The sequence below is a fragment of the Corvus brachyrhynchos genome, unplaced genomic scaffold (assembly GCF_000691975.1).
Source record: "Corvus brachyrhynchos isolate BGI_N302 unplaced genomic scaffold, ASM69197v1 scaffold70, whole genome shotgun sequence".
Lineage (NCBI taxonomy): Eukaryota > Metazoa > Chordata > Aves > Passeriformes > Corvidae > Corvus > Corvus brachyrhynchos.
The window spans coordinates 5,188,021-5,209,017 of record NW_008236217.1 but is presented as its reverse complement, the minus strand read 5'-3'; the positions used below and the strand labels follow the sequence as shown (position 1 = coordinate 5,209,017).

Genomic DNA, 20,997 nt, shown 5'->3' with positions numbered 1-20,997 from the left:
AATCCTGGCAAGCCATTGAGTTTTATGTGATCAGTTTTAGTCCTTACTAGGAAGAATAGACTTCATTGTTAAGCATGTAGTTCATAAGTGAATTGGTGCATTTAAGGAACTGTTTGCAGATTTTTTTAAGTCACTGTTTTTCTAGGCTGTAGCATGATTATAATTTTCACATAAGCAAACTTTGTCCTATTCCCCCAATCTGAGAATAAACTGAAGAAATTTCTTCTAAACACAGGCAAAAACATATATGGACATGGGTCTATAAATAACTTGTGAATGGAAGTGCAGGCTGCTTTTATTTATAAACTAGCAGTTACCAACCAGATATTTAGTATTAATTTCTAGTCTCGTGCTTTTCCCTGAAGAAAAAAGAATTTAGTTTTCCTTTACATTATACTTAGTAAAAAATGGTCTCACTTCAGTGCAAGGTAGTTTTTTTTTTCTGTTGTAAGGGTTTGTTTGGTGGTGGATTTTTTCTGCTTGTCTGTTTGAATATCAAAGTTACAGAACAGCTTGGTTTTGGAAAGATGGTGGCTTTATGTGAAATAATTTTTAAAGCAGCTAAACAGAAGTAGCTTCATATTTTAAATTAGGATTTTCAGCTTAAAAATGACTTGCTTTTCTAATACTTGAACTCAATCAGAAAGTATTAATATTTTTTTGAATTACTTTTCTTGGCTTATATTTTTACTTCTCATGGGTCTTGTGGATCTCGCAGTTACGTTTCAATATGAATACAAGCTAAGGTGTTCCAACTGACAGGCTTCAGCTAATGAAGATTGTGATTAAAACTTTTTGAGTTGAGGAGCTGGCAATGTTGAAAGATATTAAAAAAAAATACTGAACATGTTTGGGGGCTCAGGCTGTATTCGAGAGTATTCAGAAATGAATTTTTTTTGAAATTTATTTCAAAGGTTTAACTCTGCCTTTGTAATTAATTGGCTTTGTAATAATTCTGCAAAGAAAACATCATCTTCTAGATGCAGCACTAAAAACTGAGCTATGTAGATCACCCTCACATTTGTAATAGGAGCCTATGGAATCTGAACTTCAGTTTTTGTTAAAATTTACTACAATTTTATAGACCTGTTACATTTCAATTTTTGATTCATGAATAATCTCTTTACTGAATTAAAGGAGAAACAATGAGTGGACCTCAAAGTTTCAGCAGTGTAGTATAACACAGGTATAGTTCTTAATCTGAATCCATATTAATCAAATGTTAGATATTGTACCTGTAAAATAGATACCAGATACATTATTTGGGATTTGAGACCTGCTGCTCTAACAAAGTAGTTTTGTTTGTAATGAACTATTTTGCTTAGTTACTTTCCTAGCCTGGCAGTGAACATGAACTTCTGAATTTTTTCTTCTTTCCCCTTTGCTGTTTGATAGGCTCAGCCTTTGAGAAAAGAACCTGAAATTATCACTGTAACACTAAAAAAACAAAATGGAATGGGACTGAGCATTGTTGCTGCCAAGGTATGGAAGTCGGTTTGTTTACGTGTTATTGAAAAAAGCTTCTGTTTTTATCAGCCTACTGTGGAATATGTTAATGGAAAAAGTCTGTTTCCCTTAAGTTGGTTGTGCGCATTGTGTTGACCATGCTTTTATTCTGATTGGGGTATGTTTTGGTAAAATACACAGATGTGGACAATACAAATGGAAACATAATATTGTTGCAGTTATTAAGACATTGAAATTCAAAACTCTGCTACTGGTTTATTTAGTTTTCTCAGAGCCAAAAATTGGCAGTATTATTAAAGTTAATAAACAGGTGTATTTATCACTTCTGCTGAAAGTAAAGAAGTAAATACAAAGAATGGGTCTGGGGGTTAATTGATGAATGAACAAAACAATTCAAACGTATACATTAAAGTTTGAATACTTTCTGCTGTGAAGAAACCTTATCTTTTGCACAGTGCAAAAATATAAGGTGCAAGAATGGCTTCAGTTTTGTTTCTTTATAGCAGAGACCTACAGCATAGTAGCCAAAATTGTGGGTGTATGCTGTACCTAGTAGCACTGCATAGTAATGTATAGAATGCACATACAGGTCCAGCCACCAGATGGAAGACTCCACTAGTTGGTTGGTTTTGCTCTGTTAACTGGATCAAGTAGCAGACACAATCTTTTGAGTTTAAAACTTGTTACAAATTATGCAGCAGTGAGACTCAAAATTCTATGTTGTAGTCACGTGGTGTGCAACAGATGGAACAAGTCTTTCCTAATGTCTCTTCACTGTGTAATACGTGAAATTTCAGAATACTGTGGTTCTCCTTGGCACTCAGTGCACGAACTGAAAATGTGATTGTTTTACTTTTAAGTTACCTTGCATAGTTAATTGCTTCTAAACAGCACTGTTTGGTTTTTTGGTTTTTTTTACAACTTTCACTCATTTCATAGTCTGTTCTTGAAATGGTAATCTTGCATGGTATCAGCTTTTGAGAGTGATTTCTGACATCTGTAAAGGAATGCCTGGTGTCAGGTGTATAGTGCTGAACAACCAGCAGTTATTGAGGAAATAATTCAGGATCTGAAAAATGTAAGTCAATATTCTGCTCTGATTTTAGTGGAGTGGGTTAATAATTTGAGAAGCAAATACTTGATCTTGACACTGAATTAAATATGTATCAGACTTCTGACTGCCATCTGCATTTCTGTTGAATGTTTCAAAATGTGCCATGGAAGTAATTTTTCTTCCATTTTACCCGGAGAAATCTGGTTTCTCATCTAGAGTGAAGTAGCATATTACAGGGGGAAAAGTTTCCTTTTTCATTGGAGCTGGCTGGCTTCTAGATGTTGTTTTAACAACTGACATTTAACTTCCATTAGCAGTATGTAACAGTGCTACTGGTCCGTGTGTAAGCTTGATCTGAAAGTTTTTTGTGTTATTTAATGCATTTCATGATTTCTTTATCATGATCAGTCATGGAAGCAAGAGTTTTCATCTCTGCACAGTTGCAGAAACACTGGTTCAGACAGTCATTGCATTTCATCTTACTGCTGTGTGCTGCACTAACACTGGAATTTGGATATAAGAACAGTTAGGTTTTAAATTTTGGTCTGAAATAAGCAAGAAACGGATTGTTTTAGTTTTGGTGTATGTACAGTAGAAGCTTCTGCTTAATATGAAGTCATCAGAAGGTTCATTGGATAGAAATGATCGTATGCGTTACGTTTGAGAGAAGTTGCTGTAGTAATTAAGTAGGATTATTTTCAAGAGGTTCAAAGTTGCTTTTTGTGAGTAATTATTAGCATGTTTTTCCTGTAAGAGGCTTCATTAAAAAAAAGAGTAACGAAGAATACAAAGAATACACAAGCGCTAATTTTCTCAATCTGGTCAGAGCAGAACAGCTTAGAGAATTGAGTGAGTGTGACTGAAAAGCTAGGAAGGGTTGGTGCATTTTTTCTTTCTATTCCTTATCTTGTTGATATTTACTAGTAACTATTTTTCTACATATCTCAAGTAGTATACTTTTACCAGCATAAAAGTTAAAATTCTCATTTTTAACTTTGAAAATGGAGGAAAAAGTCCAGTAGACCATTTCTTAACATTTTCTAAACATTAACTGGATGGAATACCTGAAAGGAGAGGGAGAGGCAAGTATGAGAATAGATTCAGATTTTTCTAAACTTTTTAATAGTAAAAGGTTGGCTATTAATTGCTCATAAAGTTGAGGAAATGAAAGCTCATACTTTCAGAAATACATAGTTGCTGCTGCCCTGCACAGGAGCCCAGTTTGATTGCTGACCCAGCTGTGTTTATTGAACTATTGGTTTCTACAGTGCTTCAAAAGGGCTGTAGCAGTAGAAAATGCAGTGGCTGTTCAACAGGCCCTGCTCCAACAAGTGAAGGACAACCCTGAATCTGTTTAGCTTTTGTTAGGAAAACAGTTCTTTTCCTGTGATGTGACAAAATACTTGCTTTCAGTAGCATGTTGTGAGAACACCTTTGCATGTCAGTGCTGACCTGCCTTTCTTGATATGTGTTAGGGGCTTCTCATACTTGTCACGGGCTTTGGATGAAGCTTGTTAAAATGCAGTTTGATGATATTCTAGAGGTGGACAAAATGGGCAGATTTTCAAGAGATCATAAAAATAATGCCAATGGACTGCTTTTCTTCCTTCTACCCATTGCAAAAAAATTCATGCTTTCCTAGTAAATCTTCGCTCATCTCTGAGGAAACATCTAAAAAATTTCTAGTAATTATTTGAGTTTTTATTAGTTTTGGGTTTTATTAGATTTAAGTCTGTGCCAATTAAGAGTTTCTAATGAGGAAATTAGAAATCACACCCTACATAATACCTTTACACCAAATATTTGTAATTATCAAGTAATCGTCACTCCTTCCCTGCTGCAATAAAAAAAAAAAGAGGATTGAAGCTGAAGCAAGGGTTGTATAAGCAGAGATGGGATGCAGCTTGCATTGAAGTGCTGTGCACCTGCTTATTCTTACGATAGGAGTATCGCCTTGGGATGCTAGGTGATTGCAGACATGTGTACATTAATGTAAAAACAAACCAAAACCTGAAGAGGTGAGTCAAGGTGTATATGAAAGTGTTGGGTCTCTGGGGAGCCCTGTATTGGATCCTCTTCTCCCCTAGTGATAGGGAAAATGTTTAAGTGCATTACGTCTTTCACTTTCTAGTCACAGCTACTCATTTTAGTTAATTAGAAGTTTTAAAGGCCTGCCAGGAGTACCAGAGAGAGCAGAAATTCAGAGAGAGCATCACCTAATTCACCTCACTTTGGTGTTTTCTGAGGCAGGACAGCCCCTCTGAGCAAACATGTAGTAAGTGCATATGCTATATGCAAACATAGTAAGAAAACAAGTTTAGCTATGAAACAGCTGTTAGCTGCCAGAGCAGTGTAAACAGTGTTGTGCTTGTTTGGGTTTTGGTTTGGTTTTTTATAAATTGGGAAAATACCTAGCAGCATTTCTTAAACTGAATGCTTTAAACCAATTTTTGTTTAAAATTCAATTGTATAGCTTCATATGTGATCCAGAAAAGTAACTTCTTGTTCTGCCCTTTGGTACATTTGTGTGTTTTCTTACAGCAATACTCTGTAGCTTTATTAGCAATAGTTTTTGTAATAGGTACATGGAAATGTAGTTGGTAGGAGTGGTCGGGCATAGGGAACGGGGAACAGTGTTGCTTTTTGAGGTTGTGTGCAGACTTTGATTGCTCTAACCCTGAAAGATGTTTTGATGTTAAAAGCTGCCAGACTCCTAACCACATTGTGGTTAAGTTTTTATGAAATCCAGATGATTTGGAAGCTGCGTGTGCATGCAGTTTACTTTAAAAATATATCACTTTTTTGGGGGCTTTCGCATGTGACTTCTTAGCCATCTGTGGGCCAGCACATTACTTCCTGTTTAATTTGGAGGTTTTTGTCTTTAGTACAAAAGGGCTCCCTTTTTGTTTTTTCTAGCAGTTTTCAGAGTTTAATAAAGCCTCTAAAGTAAATGGAAGTCAGAACAGCATAACTGATTACGTAAGGGTCTGAATATTGTATTGGTTATAGCTGCTGTTGATAAATGATACACTGTGTCATAGCATCGAGCTCCGAGTTATCTTGATGGGTATCTTGGAAAATCCAGCAGACTAGAGCTGGTGCTTGCTGTTGAGGGCTGGAAGAGAAGTGGAGAATTGTTTTTTTTCTTTCAAGGATCTGTAGTCCCGGAGATCAAAATGTGGTTTTCTGTTGTTGGAAGAACAGAATCCATGGTAAGTCCGTTCAGGTTTCTGTTGGGACTGTTTTTCTCTGAAGTTTTACTATCCCTGTACTTTTTCCTGCTCTCTTGCCTGTTTAAACCTGCCAGTAGTTATTTGTTCATGTAGCAACTATGTAATACAGCATGCAGTTAAATATAGTCAGATGTTAGTGGCTAACTTTCTAAAATCTAGAAAGAAAAAACTAATTTTTAGCTTGTTCTTCATATGCACTTCTGAAACTTGTGGAAGTGACTATTAATATTTAAAGTTTCAGGTGTGATAACTACTGTTTTACTGTGCCAGAGCATGAATAGCATGACCTGTGATCTGTTTACTTGTCATACTAGTTGGCTTTAATCCAGGTTCCTCTGAAAGTCTGTTTTCCTCTTATAAAATCTTAGTAGAATAATTAAAATTGATGTCCCAAAGAGTAGAAGATTTTTAATACTCTCTAGACCCTTCTGAAAAGACCAGAACGTGCAAAGTCATTGCACTTAGGGTGTCTTATTCAACATGTTTGCAGAGGAGAGACATTTCAATTCTCTTTAGGTTACTATTGCACGAAAGAAAGGATTCCCATGTTCTGCAGGAATGATAGAGCAAGTTTTATTGATTAATCTTTGCATGCTGGTTATACTCACTAGTGTATTGCGATTTAGTTCTTTAAAGTATGACACATTTCTACTTCTTGTCCAGTCATCTCGTAGTAGTATAACAGAAAAAGTTACCTTAAAATATATACAAGCACCTTAAAATACTTATGTATATGCCCCTACTGGCACATAAATCAGAGTGTATTTTCTAGGATTTTTTAACAGGTAGTCCAATTAAGTAGTGCTTACTAAAATAGGATCAGATGTTTCTTTTTTAATAAAAGCATTTTAAACATGAGTGTTACAGTTCAGCAGTAAATACTCTGGGGAACAGACTTACTGTTCTAAAAACAAGTATGTGACATCTCACCCATAACTAATTTGCATTATTTGGCAACGTTGTTTGTTCTTAAGGGTAAATTAAATTATTCTAAGTTGCTTTAATTGCAAAACCATTGCTTGTCATTTTATATTTAGTACTCAATTCAAGGTGTTAAATTTAAGGGTTTGAGACTACAGGAATATCAATTTTGATGTAAAATTTCTTTCAAGGTTTTTTCTATTAATATCTTGTAGGAGATCCATGTAGAAGGAACAGGCTTAAACATTCATTTAATGATCTTTTCCCAAAATTGAAAATTATGCTTACAGTTAATAATGCTGGTAACAATAGACAAATCTCGATCTTTCTCACCTGTGTTTGCAAATATAGACAGCTGATAGGATTTTTTTAAACTGTTAGCTATTTATGTGTGTTCTAGGTCTTAATTTTTCAGATAGTTCAGTATTTGAAGTCGTCTTGTGTCTGTGTTTTCTGTTTAAGGAAATTATCTGGCACTTCCTCCCAGCATCAATTAATTGAAATGTTTCAGTGATAAGATTTAAAATTGTTTTGTGGAGGTGTTTTTTTGGTTGGTTTTGTTTGGGTCTTTTTTTTTGTTGTTTTTGGTTTTGTTTTTTTTTTAAGTGTTCAATACTAATTCACCTCAGTGGTCTAAACTACTGGTGTTGCCTTAACAGGCTTCTTAGGAGGGCCTTAGTGAAAATACAGTATATAATTCTCATTTCCAGAACAGATTTCTCAGTCTTGCAGAAATAAAATAGTGTGTAGGTTGCCTGTTTTAGTCTTTATCATGAACAAATAAGTAGCTGTGTGTTAGCAATTTGCCTGGGCTTTGTTGAGTCCTAACTTCCAGCAGAGTTTTTGTTTAAATTTTGGTGCCCTGTAAATGTTGTACAAAATCTTGTTCATGTTTTTATGTGCTGTGCAAAATCTGAAGGTTACACCATCACAGTGTGATTGTTCTTCTCAGTAGCTGTGAGACCTCAGTTCTGCTCAAGTGGAGTGGGTTTTGTCTTACTTTTTTGCTCGTATTTAGATTGTTATTGCAAATAGGTGACCCAGACCTGTATTTTAGGCCTTCTGAAAGAAAGTGAGTTTTAAAATCCATGTGCCATTTCCTCATTGCACTAATACTCTGTCTATGGAGGTACTTTTTAGCATGCCTGCTAAAAATGTAGTGCACGTATACTGTAGCTAGAATTCCTGTAACCAGACTTCATTAAATTCTGGCATTCTTATAACTTTGAAAATTCTGTTTAGATACATGTTAATACAGCATTTTAATTAAATCTTTTTTTACTTCTGTTAATGAAAAAGACTTTCAGGACTTAAGTTCTGTGTTGACTTTTTCCTGTATGAGTAATACCTTCAGTTGGAGTAGAAATTTTAGGTGCTTCATATGTTAGTGTACACACTGATCCTGGATTACATTGTATCCATCTGAAACTGCAGAGCCTGCACTATGTGAAAGTTAGTGCTCCAGGTTTTTTGGGTTGTAATTTATCCTTAGCTATAGAAGCAAGTGCTATTTCTCTGAAAAAGTGCGGAGATACAGGGTGGGGTTTTTTCCAAAGTAAATTGCCCAGTATGTCTTGCCTGTGAAGCCCAGTGCAGACATCATTAGATCAGAATTGACTTATTGAGGAAGAGCATCACAGAACCTGCAGTACAACTTGTAGATTTGTACATAACTCTGAATAGCCCTTAGTGTGGCAGTGCTCATGGAGTATTTATAGCAAATGTGCATTAAAAAGTTAACCCTTGTCTGGTGAAATAGAGCTCAAGCAATATATTTTCCTTGAGCTCAGTGAAAGGTTTTTCCTTTGAAATAAAAGTGGAATCAAAGGCTCATGTATTTAATTTCTTTCATTGAAAATTAAGAGTGCCTTTAATGCATTTGTAGAATATCATATTAAGTTGCAGCATTTATAATAATAAAGAAGACTTCTTTTTCAGACAGCTTAAGAGAGACTAATGAATAAATTTTGCTTAGTCTTTTACAAATGTTGTATATGAAGCATTTTGCCTTTAGTTCCCACTTATCCCATGTCACGAGAGTAAGAGTGAAGTAAAATAAGTTAGGAACTGTTGAATACTTTATTCCAATCTTAGAATGAAATGTTAGACCAGTTGCTTTAGCTAGCTTTTCTAGTTGATTTGATTTTCATCAAAGAAGATTTATCTTTTTGAAGTACTCAATTCCTGGAGTGTGAGAGAAATCATGCTGTTGGAAATTTATATATTTTTGTTTAGCACAGAAGATGCTACAGCCCTTTGTGTCAGTGTATGTGCTTTCCATGCTGAACGCTGTTAAAATCCCCAAACAACAATATATGCACTAGAGTACAGTAGAGTATAATTTATTAACGCCATTTCAGGAGGTCCACTACAGAACATCCTGGCTTGTCCTGTGAGAAGCACTTTTAGAAGATAAGAGGGTGTATTCATTTGCTTGCTTTGTGTGCAAGGTAGTTCTGATTGCAAACATTCTTTTGTTAAAAAGTAACACGTAACACTCCATTAAAAAGAAAAACAAAACTCTTCAGTCTTTTCTCTGTACTCCTTTAGAGGTTTCTTGTAAATAGAGCATCTGCGTTCACCGGACAGAAAGTTTCTAGGTTGTTGGATGTACTGCTGCCAATCTACCTTTTTTTTTTCTCTGAGTAGTAAGACACTTATTTTTCATCTGTTTTTCCCACTCAGTGCAATCTAAAGCTGATGTCAGTTAAATGCTTAATGTTTCTTTGCCTTTTGAGTAATGTTGATTATCACCAAAGTTTGAATTTATAGTGCTTTTGTTTAATTGGAAATATTTTGCCCACTTGTGACTGTACTTTGTCTAGCTCCAGAAACATTTGGGTTTTGATGGCCAACATGGAGTATGTGAGAGGGGAACGCTGAAGTGTGTGGTATGTAGAGCATAGGTCAGTTTTAAAATTCTTTTTAAGTCAGGGTACAGCATGAAGCAGTGCAGCTGTAGCCACAGCTGACAGATCAGTTTTAGATACAGTAGGCTGGTTCACCTTATTTATATTTGAAAAGTATTTTCTCTAATGATGACAGATTTCCAAAGTGTCTGCATTGGTCTTGAGGCAGCACAGGCCTTAGCTTTCTCTGACAAAGTGGGGTTTTTCTGATTTTCCAAGTCCAGAAAAGTCTACCCTCGCTGGAGACGGGACCAATACTACAAAGTTGGCCTTTCTCCTGCCTCTGGGCCCACAGCAAGGAGTTCAATGAGTCTTAGGCTTAGTATGTTTGGAGGAGGAGATAAAATATATACTCATCCAGATACAACCTAAAGAATGCATGCAGCTTTATGGAATGTGAGTGTTTGGGTGGTCAAAAACCTTCACTTTTGCCTCCTAGAGAATAAAGTTGTAAATTGGCTGCATAGTTTAGTAAACTGTTATTTTTTTAAAATGCTTACAAGCTTGGGTTATTTAATTGCTTGTAGACCAATTACTTGCCAGGGCAGAGTGAGACTTGATTCTGTTCCATAAACTCGCTTTTAAGGATGTTTATTGCAACTTGCAGAGATCTTCTGTGTAAGCCTAAGAATATGGAACTAGAGAATTAACCTTGATAAAAATCAGTCAAATCTACTCTGGGTGTAGGCAGATAAAAGATTTCAGGCCTGATGGCTGGTATCAGGCTTGATAAGCTACGTTTCTATGCTATTTTCTTTAAAGACATTCTAGTTGCAGTTGATTCATCCTGTATTAAACTGTTTCATTTTTATAAAATACCACAGAAGCTTAAGTGATGTGGGAAAAGTGTCACCTGTAAAGCATTATGAGACATCTGAGATACCTTTAGTACTGTATGTTTGCTTATGTATGCACACGCATGTGTGAACCTACATTATTAAAATAAAGTCTTAGTTCATGTTTGCATAATGATGAAAAATCCAAGAAAATCTTGAAAATTACTTATTTAAAAAGATCTGTGGTTATGCGAACTACTGGAGTGTTTTGACATACAGTCTTGGTATCTAAAACCACTTAAATTGGAGTATTTCTTTGAAAAGGTTGGTGACTGTATGACACTTCTGTGGATTCCAAGTATGATTGGAGAGTGAAGATACTTTCAGTTCAGGACTACTTTTTCATTTACTATTTGTGTGAAGCATGTATGTACTTAAGACAGAAATGTACATTTCTATATTGAAAGATCATTAGGAAGACTTTCTCGCATATTATGGAAATGAAAGTAGGCTTTTAATACATCTAGCATTTTCCAAATAAATTGTTATTGAAGGGTATTTTTTTTTTAATCAGGTGTGATTTTACCAGTCTTTAGAAGCTATTTGTTGCTCCAGTTTTATCAGAGTGATAAACAAAGCATATGAAACTCAACGGGTGTGGGCAAATGAGGCTTCGGAACAAGTAATGACAAGACCTTGCTGTTAATTGTGTGGAGTAGCACCGGTTTGGTTAGGTGCTGTACTGCAGATCTGCTCTACAGATGCATAGCTTTTCCTTAATTACTTAATACAATTCTACTGTTATTTCTAACAACTGTAAAAGTGTTTTTATAATAGTTTTTGTAGTTCTAGGTCTCATCATAGGTATAGAAATAACTAGGTCATTTTACAGGTCTACTAAAACTGCAAGAATATTGCTAACCTCCCCGAAAGTACAGTGGTTTGTGATCCACCTACGTTAGGTGGGCATGATGTGTGGGGATGGGAGTAGTTCAGCTGTTAAGAGGTTAGCACCTGGTCAAGAGATGGACCTTCACTGACACTCATTCTTTAGACTGGTGGGGCTGTGTGGTGTCTCAGCACCTCCAGGCTATCATTCTGCAGGTGGCAGGTCCTCATGAGCATGTCACAGCATGGGTGGCTCACCTGGGAATGAAGCTGCCTGTTGACTCCCACTGGAAGGATCTGGCTGTTGTTTTCACCATGCCATTATGGCTGCTTGTCCTGGCAAATACCAAATGGGAAGGAGGAGTCTGCCTGCTTTTAATGCTTTTGTGGTGACTCACCAGCTCATGGATAGTTGTGATGCTGCCATTAAAAAGTCTGTATGATATTGCTGTTACTCCAGCTGTGACTTTTCTATACAGTTGCACTCTATGGTGTGTTCTGATTTTATGGCTGATGGAATGAATTTGAGCCAGAGTTTCCTGTGTCTGTTACTGACAAGGAAGTTTTATAAAACTCATCTTTTGCCAAAGCAACACTAGCAATAAAAGTCTGTTCTCCTTAACTGCTCTCATTAAATTTGTCATGTTTATTAATTCGTTACTGTGGTACTTTTTGTACATCTTCAATTTTACATCTTCCTGATGTAGGAGTAGTAATTTCTTTTTTTAGATCACTGTAGTTTGTCTTGTTCTTTCCTTCATTGGTCTGAATACTCTGTAGAAGAAGCTGTGATGGTTTGTTTTGGTTGGGTGTTTTTTAATGCTGCCTCTTTTATTTCTACAGTTCTCATAGTGATATTTCTAAGCAAATGCAATATTTTGGGCACAATCCTTTTAGAGCAATGAGGGGTTTGCAAAATAATGCTAATTGTGCAAACAATTATGGGCTACTGTGTGCTGATATATTATAAGTGGATGTGATGGAAAAGGACTTGTTTCTTTTTAGGCTATGTCAAAAACTGAGGTTAGGTTACATTATCCATCTTGGTCCTTTGGCTTCTCTATATAATTTTTGTGGTAAAGCAGAAAATTGTATGAGGCTTAAAAGGGGCAAATACCTTTTTGGACAAACAGGTATGAAATCTTTGCGTAGCATTGTCTCATCTGAGCTTTTTATTTTAATGCATTAAATTGACTTGGCTCTGTTGTATCAACTTTGTTTTCCTTCCGTCCTCTTGGTCCCAGTGAATTTATAGATTTTTTTGGTTTTTTTGAGATTGAAGTCTGTGTGACTTGAAGAATGAAAATCCTATAAACGAACATAATATTGGGGGGAGGTTGTTTATTTTCTTCACCTTTCAGGTTCTCTTTTAGTGAGGTACTGTAGTAGTTAGTTGTTACTCCCCTGCACTGTGTCAGTGCCATCTTAAATATAACGTATCAGCATTCTAGAGGCTGAAGTTGTGCTGACCAGAGGTGCCAAAATTTGCTCTTTAACTTCTATGGATTGCCATAGTTGCATGGGTTCTCAGAACTCTTCCAATCTTTCAGGCCCTACAGGAAAGTAATTCAGTCAATTTATTTGTTTGTTTATTCAATAAATTATTTACTGAATTCCTTTATGAAAGGTGATATGTCCTGGGATCTAGCTCAGGTTTTCCAGTTGTCCTACTGCTATTTAGAAGACAATATAAGTGAAAATTTACAGAGTGTTTGTTACTTATTAATTTTCCAAATATGAGTACTTAGCAAGCACTTTTCCTGAATTAGTTGAGAAGAGTATGTGTGTGTCTGTGTATAAGAGCACATTTGTCAGTATAGACCAATGTTATTTATGTATGTTAAAAAGAAATGTTGTCTCTCAGGTGAGATTTTAATGTTGGCTTTAATTGTTGGGTTTTAATGGGTTTTTTGTTGGCTCCAGTCTGTCTGAATTCATTAATCTCCAAGATAAATAGTAGTGGTTTTTTTTAAAAAAACGTGAAAGCTCTTGCTGAAGTTCCGGCTGGTTAACTGTTCTCTGCTCCAGTCTTTGATCGTATTTTTAGGTGAAGTTAGATTTGCATAGACTCTGCAGCTCATGGCCTGTGAGCAGCACTGATGTGAAACTCAACAATGATCATCATCCAAATGCCTAATAAACCCTCTCCGTGTTTTATTTCCTTTTTTTTAATTTTCCTTTGGGTTTTTTTTGTTTATAGCCTTAGGTTGTAATTTTAGACTCCATCTTGTAAGATTTTTCTAAACATGTTTTTGTTCTGTGAGAACTATTTCAAACGAGCCTGCCTTGAAAAAAATAAAGGTACTCCTCCTTTCTAAAAGCTTCCCTATCTTCCTTCAGTCCCACTTTAAATATTGTCAAACCCTTTACGGGGCCACACATATGAAATAAAGGTAGATCTAAGGGAAGTAGAACTTCTGGTGAGTTTTAATCTCTGGATTTATTGATAGTGTTTCATACCTCAGTTTTTCATTTATTGTCTTGACTTGTAGCTCCTTTTATTCTAGCTCTCAGTGAGGGAGGGCTCCTTGTTTATTTTTGCAAGGTAATTTAGTCACTTAAACATTTTCCCATACTTTCTTTTCTTCATTTAGATTTAGAATAAAGACCCAAGTTACCATTCTAAACAGACTTCTGTATGCAGAAGTGTCCTGTGTTTATTTTTACCTCCCAAGTAGGATTAGAAAATCTATTAAAATTCCAGTTATTAAAATTCCCGTTAAATGTGAAAGTTGTCCTTTATCGTAGAATTCTGACCTGTAAATCACAGCAAATTTAGGATTAGTTATTCTCATACTCTAACTAAACTCCCAGTGCATGACAAACTTGCAAGTGCAGTATATTAACATCTTTCAACTTGTGCTGTTTTAAAACATTTAATTACTTCTTAAGATAAGTGTGAGATTGTAAGAAAATCTTTATTACAGGTATTGCATCTCACGCAAATGTGTGGCTGCTGGATCTAACGGTTTTCCTCAGTTTCCCCTTGTGTTGGCTTTGTGCATCTTACAGATGAATAGGCCGAAGCATGGAAAAGATTATTTTCAAGAATATTTTCATGTTTTTACTCAGAGACCTAATAAAGCTTTCTGGAAAAAAAGGGAGGAGAACATGACATTTTTATCCCATTGTCCAATTACATGAATAAAAGTGCATTGTGTTTTGTAGCAGGATGCATTTTCATCAGTTCTACATATGTCATTTATCTCCATCCCTTGCTAAAGTTTGAAATTTTTTTTACATTTAGAAGGGGAATGGGTAGGACTGGGCACAGTTGGGAAGTGTCTTTTCAGTGTGTTTGCCATGCAGGCATTCAAAAGCTTAAAATGAAGACATTTTTCCACTGTGTAGTTTACTTTTCTGTGTGGGAACCTAAGTGTATGTGAGTGTTTGTTTTGCAATTGTTTTGGGGCTCAGCTCCCACTAGAATACAGTTTTGCAGTTGTTTTGTTACTCAGATGCTTGAAAAGTCAATAGGTGAGCTATAGTAGAATTTAGGAATTTCAAACAGTTTTGAGTTGTTGGGTTGAAAATAACATTATTCACCAAATAGTGGAATCAACCCCCCTTAAGTGATCCAGGCCCCTCCTAGCAACCCTCTTTCCTGCACTGTTACGAACAGTCATGCTGTGCCGTAAACAATTTAAGGAAGCTGATTTAGTTGAAAACAAAGCTTGTATTTGGGAGGAGGGGAACTGGAGACAGGGATCAGCTGAGTCTCCAGCCAGGTTTGTCATGGGACCTGCCACACCACAGTAGTGCCTGCACAGCTCGAAGTGTGAGACAACATGGGAGCAGACAGGTGGGTTTCTTCCTTACACTCTGTATGAGTGCACTACTAGTGTCATTGTAATTGATTGATTAGATAGTATTTTAAAAATCCTGAAATGTGTAAATTGTGCTTTACTGCTGGCCTCCAAATTAGTTCTCTCTGCTTTATGCGCTTTATTTGTGCATAAAAGTTTTTGTGTACTGATTATTTAATTAGATTATAAAAGCACAGAATAGATGTGTTTCTCATATTGAGGCTTAAGTCTGATGTACTTCAGGTATCAGCATTTTTAAATACCATGTTCCGTTCCTCAGTCCCCAATTCACTGTTTGTTGAATTCTGTTCAGCTAGTATCTTCCATATAGAACTTTCTCCCCCCTCGGGTTCTGTTTTGGCTATGCACTGTAAAAAAAACTAGTATCATTTAAAGGTCTTCAGAGTAGTGTTATACTCAGTTCGGTTCAGAAATGTTGTCACCCAGGTAAACTGAAGCAGCAGTAATAGTCTAGTGGGATTTTTCCTCAAAAGGGTATATTTTACTTTCTGCAAGGATTGTGGGAAAAAGTTGCATCAAGTGTGAAAGAAAATGGGTAGATTGGTAGCACTAGAGAATATGGTACAGTGGATGAGGCTTTTTAAAATTTAGAGTATCTTACATTATTTTTTGAAAAACTCTTAAAAAGGTTTTGGGGATTTTGTATTTGGTTATGCATATTTGAGAAAATGTGCTGTAGGTTTCAGTATGTTAATCTCGGGGAGAGAGAATAAGCCATCTCTTTATGCTTACTGCATTCTTGCTTTCCACAGTCATCTGACTCCTTTACAGTTGTGTTCTTCTGTTTGGACTAAAAGCCATATGGATACATATGCTTCTGTTATTAAGGACTGGAGAAAATGAAATGAAAAGAGGGTTTATCATATTTTTGTTACTGATACACCATATTACTGCTCTTTTTTTTATTTGTGGGGGAGTAGTTTTAATTATGTTGACATTCACATTCCTTTGAAAGAAAAGCTGTTTAATATGTAGTTCACAAAGTAATCTGTTTTACTGTAATGTCCGTAAATAATTACAGGAAAATTCATCTGGTGTGTATGAGAATTCTGTTCACTTTGGAGTTCAGTATGTGTGGCTACATATTAAGAACCTTTTTCTGTTTCTAATAATTGTATATTTCTTTCTAATGCAGACTTCTGGAAGGTAGAACTAAAGCAAAATCAAGTCTGATTCAACAGGAATTAGGAATTTGGATTCAAGTTTCTGTAAAGCTTAGGGTAAAAGTTGAAGGGAAGGTGAGGAGTTGATTTTAAGGATATTTAGTGAGAAGTCTTCCTAAGCATGTGAAAGCACATGCATGTTGTTAGAAACATATTAAATGACATGTGGATTAGAGGAGAAGCTCATTGGTCCTGATAATACATGAGTAGATGTGGTAGCTGATAATGTTGTTTTTTTTTTTTAATGCAATCTGAACAGAGATTTATTTTTAAATAATTTTTATGCTTTCAAAATTCATTGGTGTTGTATTTAAGTGAGATAACTTGGAGCTAACACATCTACTCATAACTTCCTTTAAAAGAACAGTTAAAAGATTGACAAACTGTGTAGGCATCATAAAAACATGGGAAAAGAAGGAATGAGGAGTAAAATGTCAGCTCCTTTGAATCATAACGAAGAATTACTTAGGGTTAGAGTATAGGCGCAGGTAGAGCAAAAATCCGAATGATGTGGTATCTTCCAGCTGTGGTACCCTTAGCCAAAGAACACAGCAAAAACAAGTGTAAGATTTTTCTCTCCTATGAGGAAAGGCTGGGACAATTGGGATTGTTCAGCCAGAAGAGAAAGCCCCAGAGTAACCTAATTGTGGCATTCCCAATACCTAAAATGGGCCTGCCAGATGGCTGCAGGGGTACTCATTAGAAGGGCAAGACAAGGGGGAATGCCTTTAAACTGAAAAAGAGTAAGTTTAGATTGGATGGTCAAAAGAAATTCTTTGCTGTGAGGGGTTGAAACTGGTTACTCTGAATAGTGGTGGATGCCCCATCCCTGGAAGTGTTCAAGGCCAAGCTGAATGGGGCTCTGAGCAACCTAGTCTAGTGGAAGGTGTGTGTCCCTGTCTGTGGCAAGGGGTTGGAGCTAGATGGTCTTTAGGGCCCCTTCCAGCCCAAACCGTTCTATGGTTCATCCTGGTTTCTAGCTTTCTTTAATTTCAGAGTGTGTTGTATCTGTTCTGGGGGGTTTATGTTGTTTGTTTGTTTGGGTTTTTTTCTCTAAAGCCTCAAAGAGCCCTGCCAAGAATCTCGGATTCTGTTTACACTTTGGCATCTTTCAGCAGTCTTGTTCCTGGCTGTTTCCCAATTTAATTATGAAATCCTATGGAAAATGTTTTGCAGGGCGGAGGTTTGTTGCATTTTGTTTGGGTTCTGTTTATGTTTTACTATTTAAAACATTCTAGATGTGATAGCAGAAGTGAGAAAGTGTTTTGTGTTGGCTGATTAGAGAGATGATAAATAATTCTATCAGGGCAACTCATAATCCCATTGGCCTTCAGTTCCTTGATCATTGCTGAGCTGAAGAGCCCATGCCTGCTTAGTTGGTTCTGTCAAGAAAGGTATTCCATGTTTCTGATGATTCTTGTTATCTCCTGAACCTCATGGTTCTGTTGCTGTCATTTTATAAGGGAGTAATCAGAATTCTAAACAGTTTTCTAAATGTGACCCTTTTAGATTTTTAATGACCGTGGTGGTTTCTGCTTTGTTCTTTTCTGTTCTGCTGGCTTCCAGATTTCTGAGCTGATACAAGATAGCTCTGAAAACAGTGACTAAACTTCAGGAGTTCAAGTCAGTTTAGAAAGCACTCTATGGGTATTTGTGCAATTGAAAATGTTTATTTCATCATTATTTGCAAACCAATATAAGCCATGTATTATGGGCTTATACAAAAGGTTTCAACTTCATTTAGTGTGCACTAAGAGTCAAAATGAAGCATGAGAAAGGTGATGTATATGGATGAATATAGTGTCTGATGCAATACAGTGAGTACCAAAGTTGCTTGATTTACGTGTGCGCTGTTTTAAGTGGCAGTGTTCTTCCAAAGCTTTGCTTGTTTTTACGTAATCTTTGTATTAGACAGATCTTTGTTTCTGTACCTAAGGGGAAGAGATTCCTGCTAGCATCCTTTGAAGTTAGGACTGAATAAAAATGCTGTCAATTGCAGGTGGCTTCAGAGGACTCTTGGTCAGTCTGGCCCTCAAGAAAAGCTGCTGTTTGGTCCCTGCAATGACTGATGTGATGCATGAGGTTATAACTGCAAGGGTGGGTGGGTGAGTTGCTGTTGATTCTTTCGCCCTTTGGAATTCAAGGAGCTTGCCTTCAGGTATACTTAGTGGCTGGAGGCAGAGCAAGGGACATATAAACCCTATAATTTAATTTTAAGTTCCTAACAAGGGAAGGTGGTAACTGGTTCTGCCAATGGTGTCCTGATGGGAACCAGCACCTTAGAAGGTTGGAGCATTATTTCACATTTGGACCAGTGAAGTACATCTTCACCCCATTATTGCTCCAGTGTTCAGCATCATGTGATCCTTCTCCAACTCTTGGTTTTGACTTACTTGATGGATCTTCTATTTGGTACATTTAGTTACGTTATTGTTTGCCTTTTTTTTGGAATGCTTATGCGCATGGTGAACAGCACATTCATTTAGGGCTCCTCTGCAAATTTCCATTCCTTGTGAAAACTAACAACTTTCGATCCATTATGGAACCCGTTATTAATACACAAGGAGAAGTTCTTTCTCGCTGCATGTCACCTTGAAGTCTTGAAGAACTCCCGCTAAAAGATCTTGCATTGTCCGTATTGGAAGTCTAGGTGTTCAGCTAGATCATCCTTCCTCATGTACATCTTGGTTGCTTGAGGGAAAAAAAAAAAAGAGATTTGTGAAGTATGATTTCATTTTCCATTACATTTATCTAGCTGTCTTCTGACTTGTGTTTCTCATAACTTTAGACAGTTTTTCTGGTATAAAGTTATTCTGCAGCTACTGCAATGTTTCTTTAGAGCTCTTTAAAAAAAAAAACAGAAAGCAACTAAATTCTTTTAATTGTCTTTATATTCTTTGTAGACAAAGAAAGTATCAGTATTTCAGTTATTTTTTGTATTTTTTTCCTTTTTATCCATAAGTATGGCTTAAACAATTATTATGAAAAATTTGGACACGTAGAATGTAATCTGGAATCATAAGGCTTGAAAGAATTCTTTTTCTGTGGCTTTTGTGTAAACATTTGGGATTAACCTAAGATTTAATGAAAATAGGTCTTTCACTTAGAAAACTACGTCTGTGTAACACTAGCTTTGAATAATCTTCACCTTGATTCTTATTTTACTTTATTATAACAGTGGGAGCAATGCATGCTTTTGCTGCCAAAAGAAAAGAGTTGAAGAGGCGGGGGGGAGGGAAAGGAGGAAGCTGTATGTTCAATATCAAAGCAACTTGGGGGCTTATTTTAGAAAAACGGTGTTAGAGTTAAGACTGTGCTCTGTTGAAAACGTACTTGGCACTCTCCTAAGTGACTTGCGAAGTAAAACAACACCATTTGCTGTAGTAGATAAATGACAGGTAATAGTCTCACACTATAAGAGACAATTTAAAGGTTTGTGATACTAACATTTGGACTGATTCGTGTGGTGTCTTGTACATTGGAGCATGTGGATGACACAACAGCATGGCTTGAATAGATGCTTTCATTCTTGTATCTTGGTATCCTTTAGTTGTCTTGCAATAAGTTCACTGTTAACAGTCCTTTCAAAATGTAGCAGAACACTTTTGAGAGAGATGTTTTATGAACAAAATTGCATGGTTTTGCAGTAGACTTAAATATTGACTCTGTCAATTCTAAAATACTTACGTCTGCTTTACTTGTTTATGTAAAGCTTGAGACATTCTTCTTTCCTTTACACTGGCTCCTTTACAGTCCTAATGAATGTTAAAAATATTTCTATTCCTTTTTCCTGTAATCTGCAATTTACCTTGTTTCACTGGGGCACAGTGCACTCTTTTGAAACATAATACAGAGAGGTATAAATAACAACATGCGTGTAAAAGTTTAAATAAGTATTTATTATTAGAAGGGGGCTAGAACACAATTCTAAAGTATAAGTTTTAGTTAATGTATTTTCTTTCTTATTCAAACTTGCATTAAGACCAAATATTCTTTACTTCTAACAAAGCTTGCAGTTTTGATAGGCCTAATATTAAATTATTCATATGACTTTAATTGAATGTAACTCTTCACTGTATAATTGGTTTTTCTCCAGTTTGAAAATATATAAAAGTCATGAGAAAGTAGAGGTTTACTTAGCCATGTAAAATTCAGATTAAAGTTTGTGGAGTGCGTAAGAGATCAGATACAAATTAAATTAATGCCTCTTTCTCTGTAGGGTGCTGGTCAAGACAAACTTGGAATATATGTCAAGTCTGTTGTGAAAGGAGGTGCTGCAGATGTGGTTAGTAATGTTCTTAAACATCAGATTTCAAAGGTAGAAAGAGCCTTTGGAAATGCTTTAAAATCCTTTGTTTACTATTGTTACGATCCAGTGTTAATGTTCTTAGAAATGCCTCTGCCCGAATTAAGGTGCAAACGAGACCATATGCCAGTGACAACAGTAAGGGGTTTTTTTGATTGTAAATATGAGAGAGAGAGAGGGAGAAAGAAAGGAAGAAAGAAGATAGTTGGGGGGAGCAGAAAGAGTGACAGGGACAGAATAAGGAAAATATCACCACTCTGTAGATCCCAATGATGTCCCGTTGATCCTCTCCAGCTGGTCTCTTGTTGGTGAAGGTCCCCCCGGAAGGCACAGAGTCCCATGGGTGTACATGCTCAGGCTGGGTGGGCATGTCGGGCCATGTCCCCCCTGGGGTGGGGTCAGTCTCTCACAGCAGACTCTGGGTCTGTTGCCACACGTGCAGCCCTGTGGGGG

General features: G+C 36.4%; 1 protein-coding gene across 24 annotated transcripts in view; it reads left to right on the top strand.

Annotated features, from left to right (window-relative positions):
• The window catches only part of AFDN (afadin, adherens junction formation factor), an 85,658-nt gene that overhangs the window by 41,631 nt on the left and 23,030 nt on the right, over nt 1-20,997 (top strand). For all 24 annotated transcript variants that reach the window (XR_001865703.1, XM_017745771.1, XM_017745788.1 and 21 more), the window contains 2 exons: nt 1,396-1,482; nt 20,458-20,523. Coding sequence is in view for 23 of the 24 variants with exons in the window: in XM_017745771.1 (XP_017601260.1) it covers nt 1,396-1,482; nt 20,458-20,523 (153 nt within the window). In the remaining variant the exon portion in view is untranslated. The remainder of the gene's footprint in view (nt 1-1,395; nt 1,483-20,457; nt 20,524-20,997) is intronic.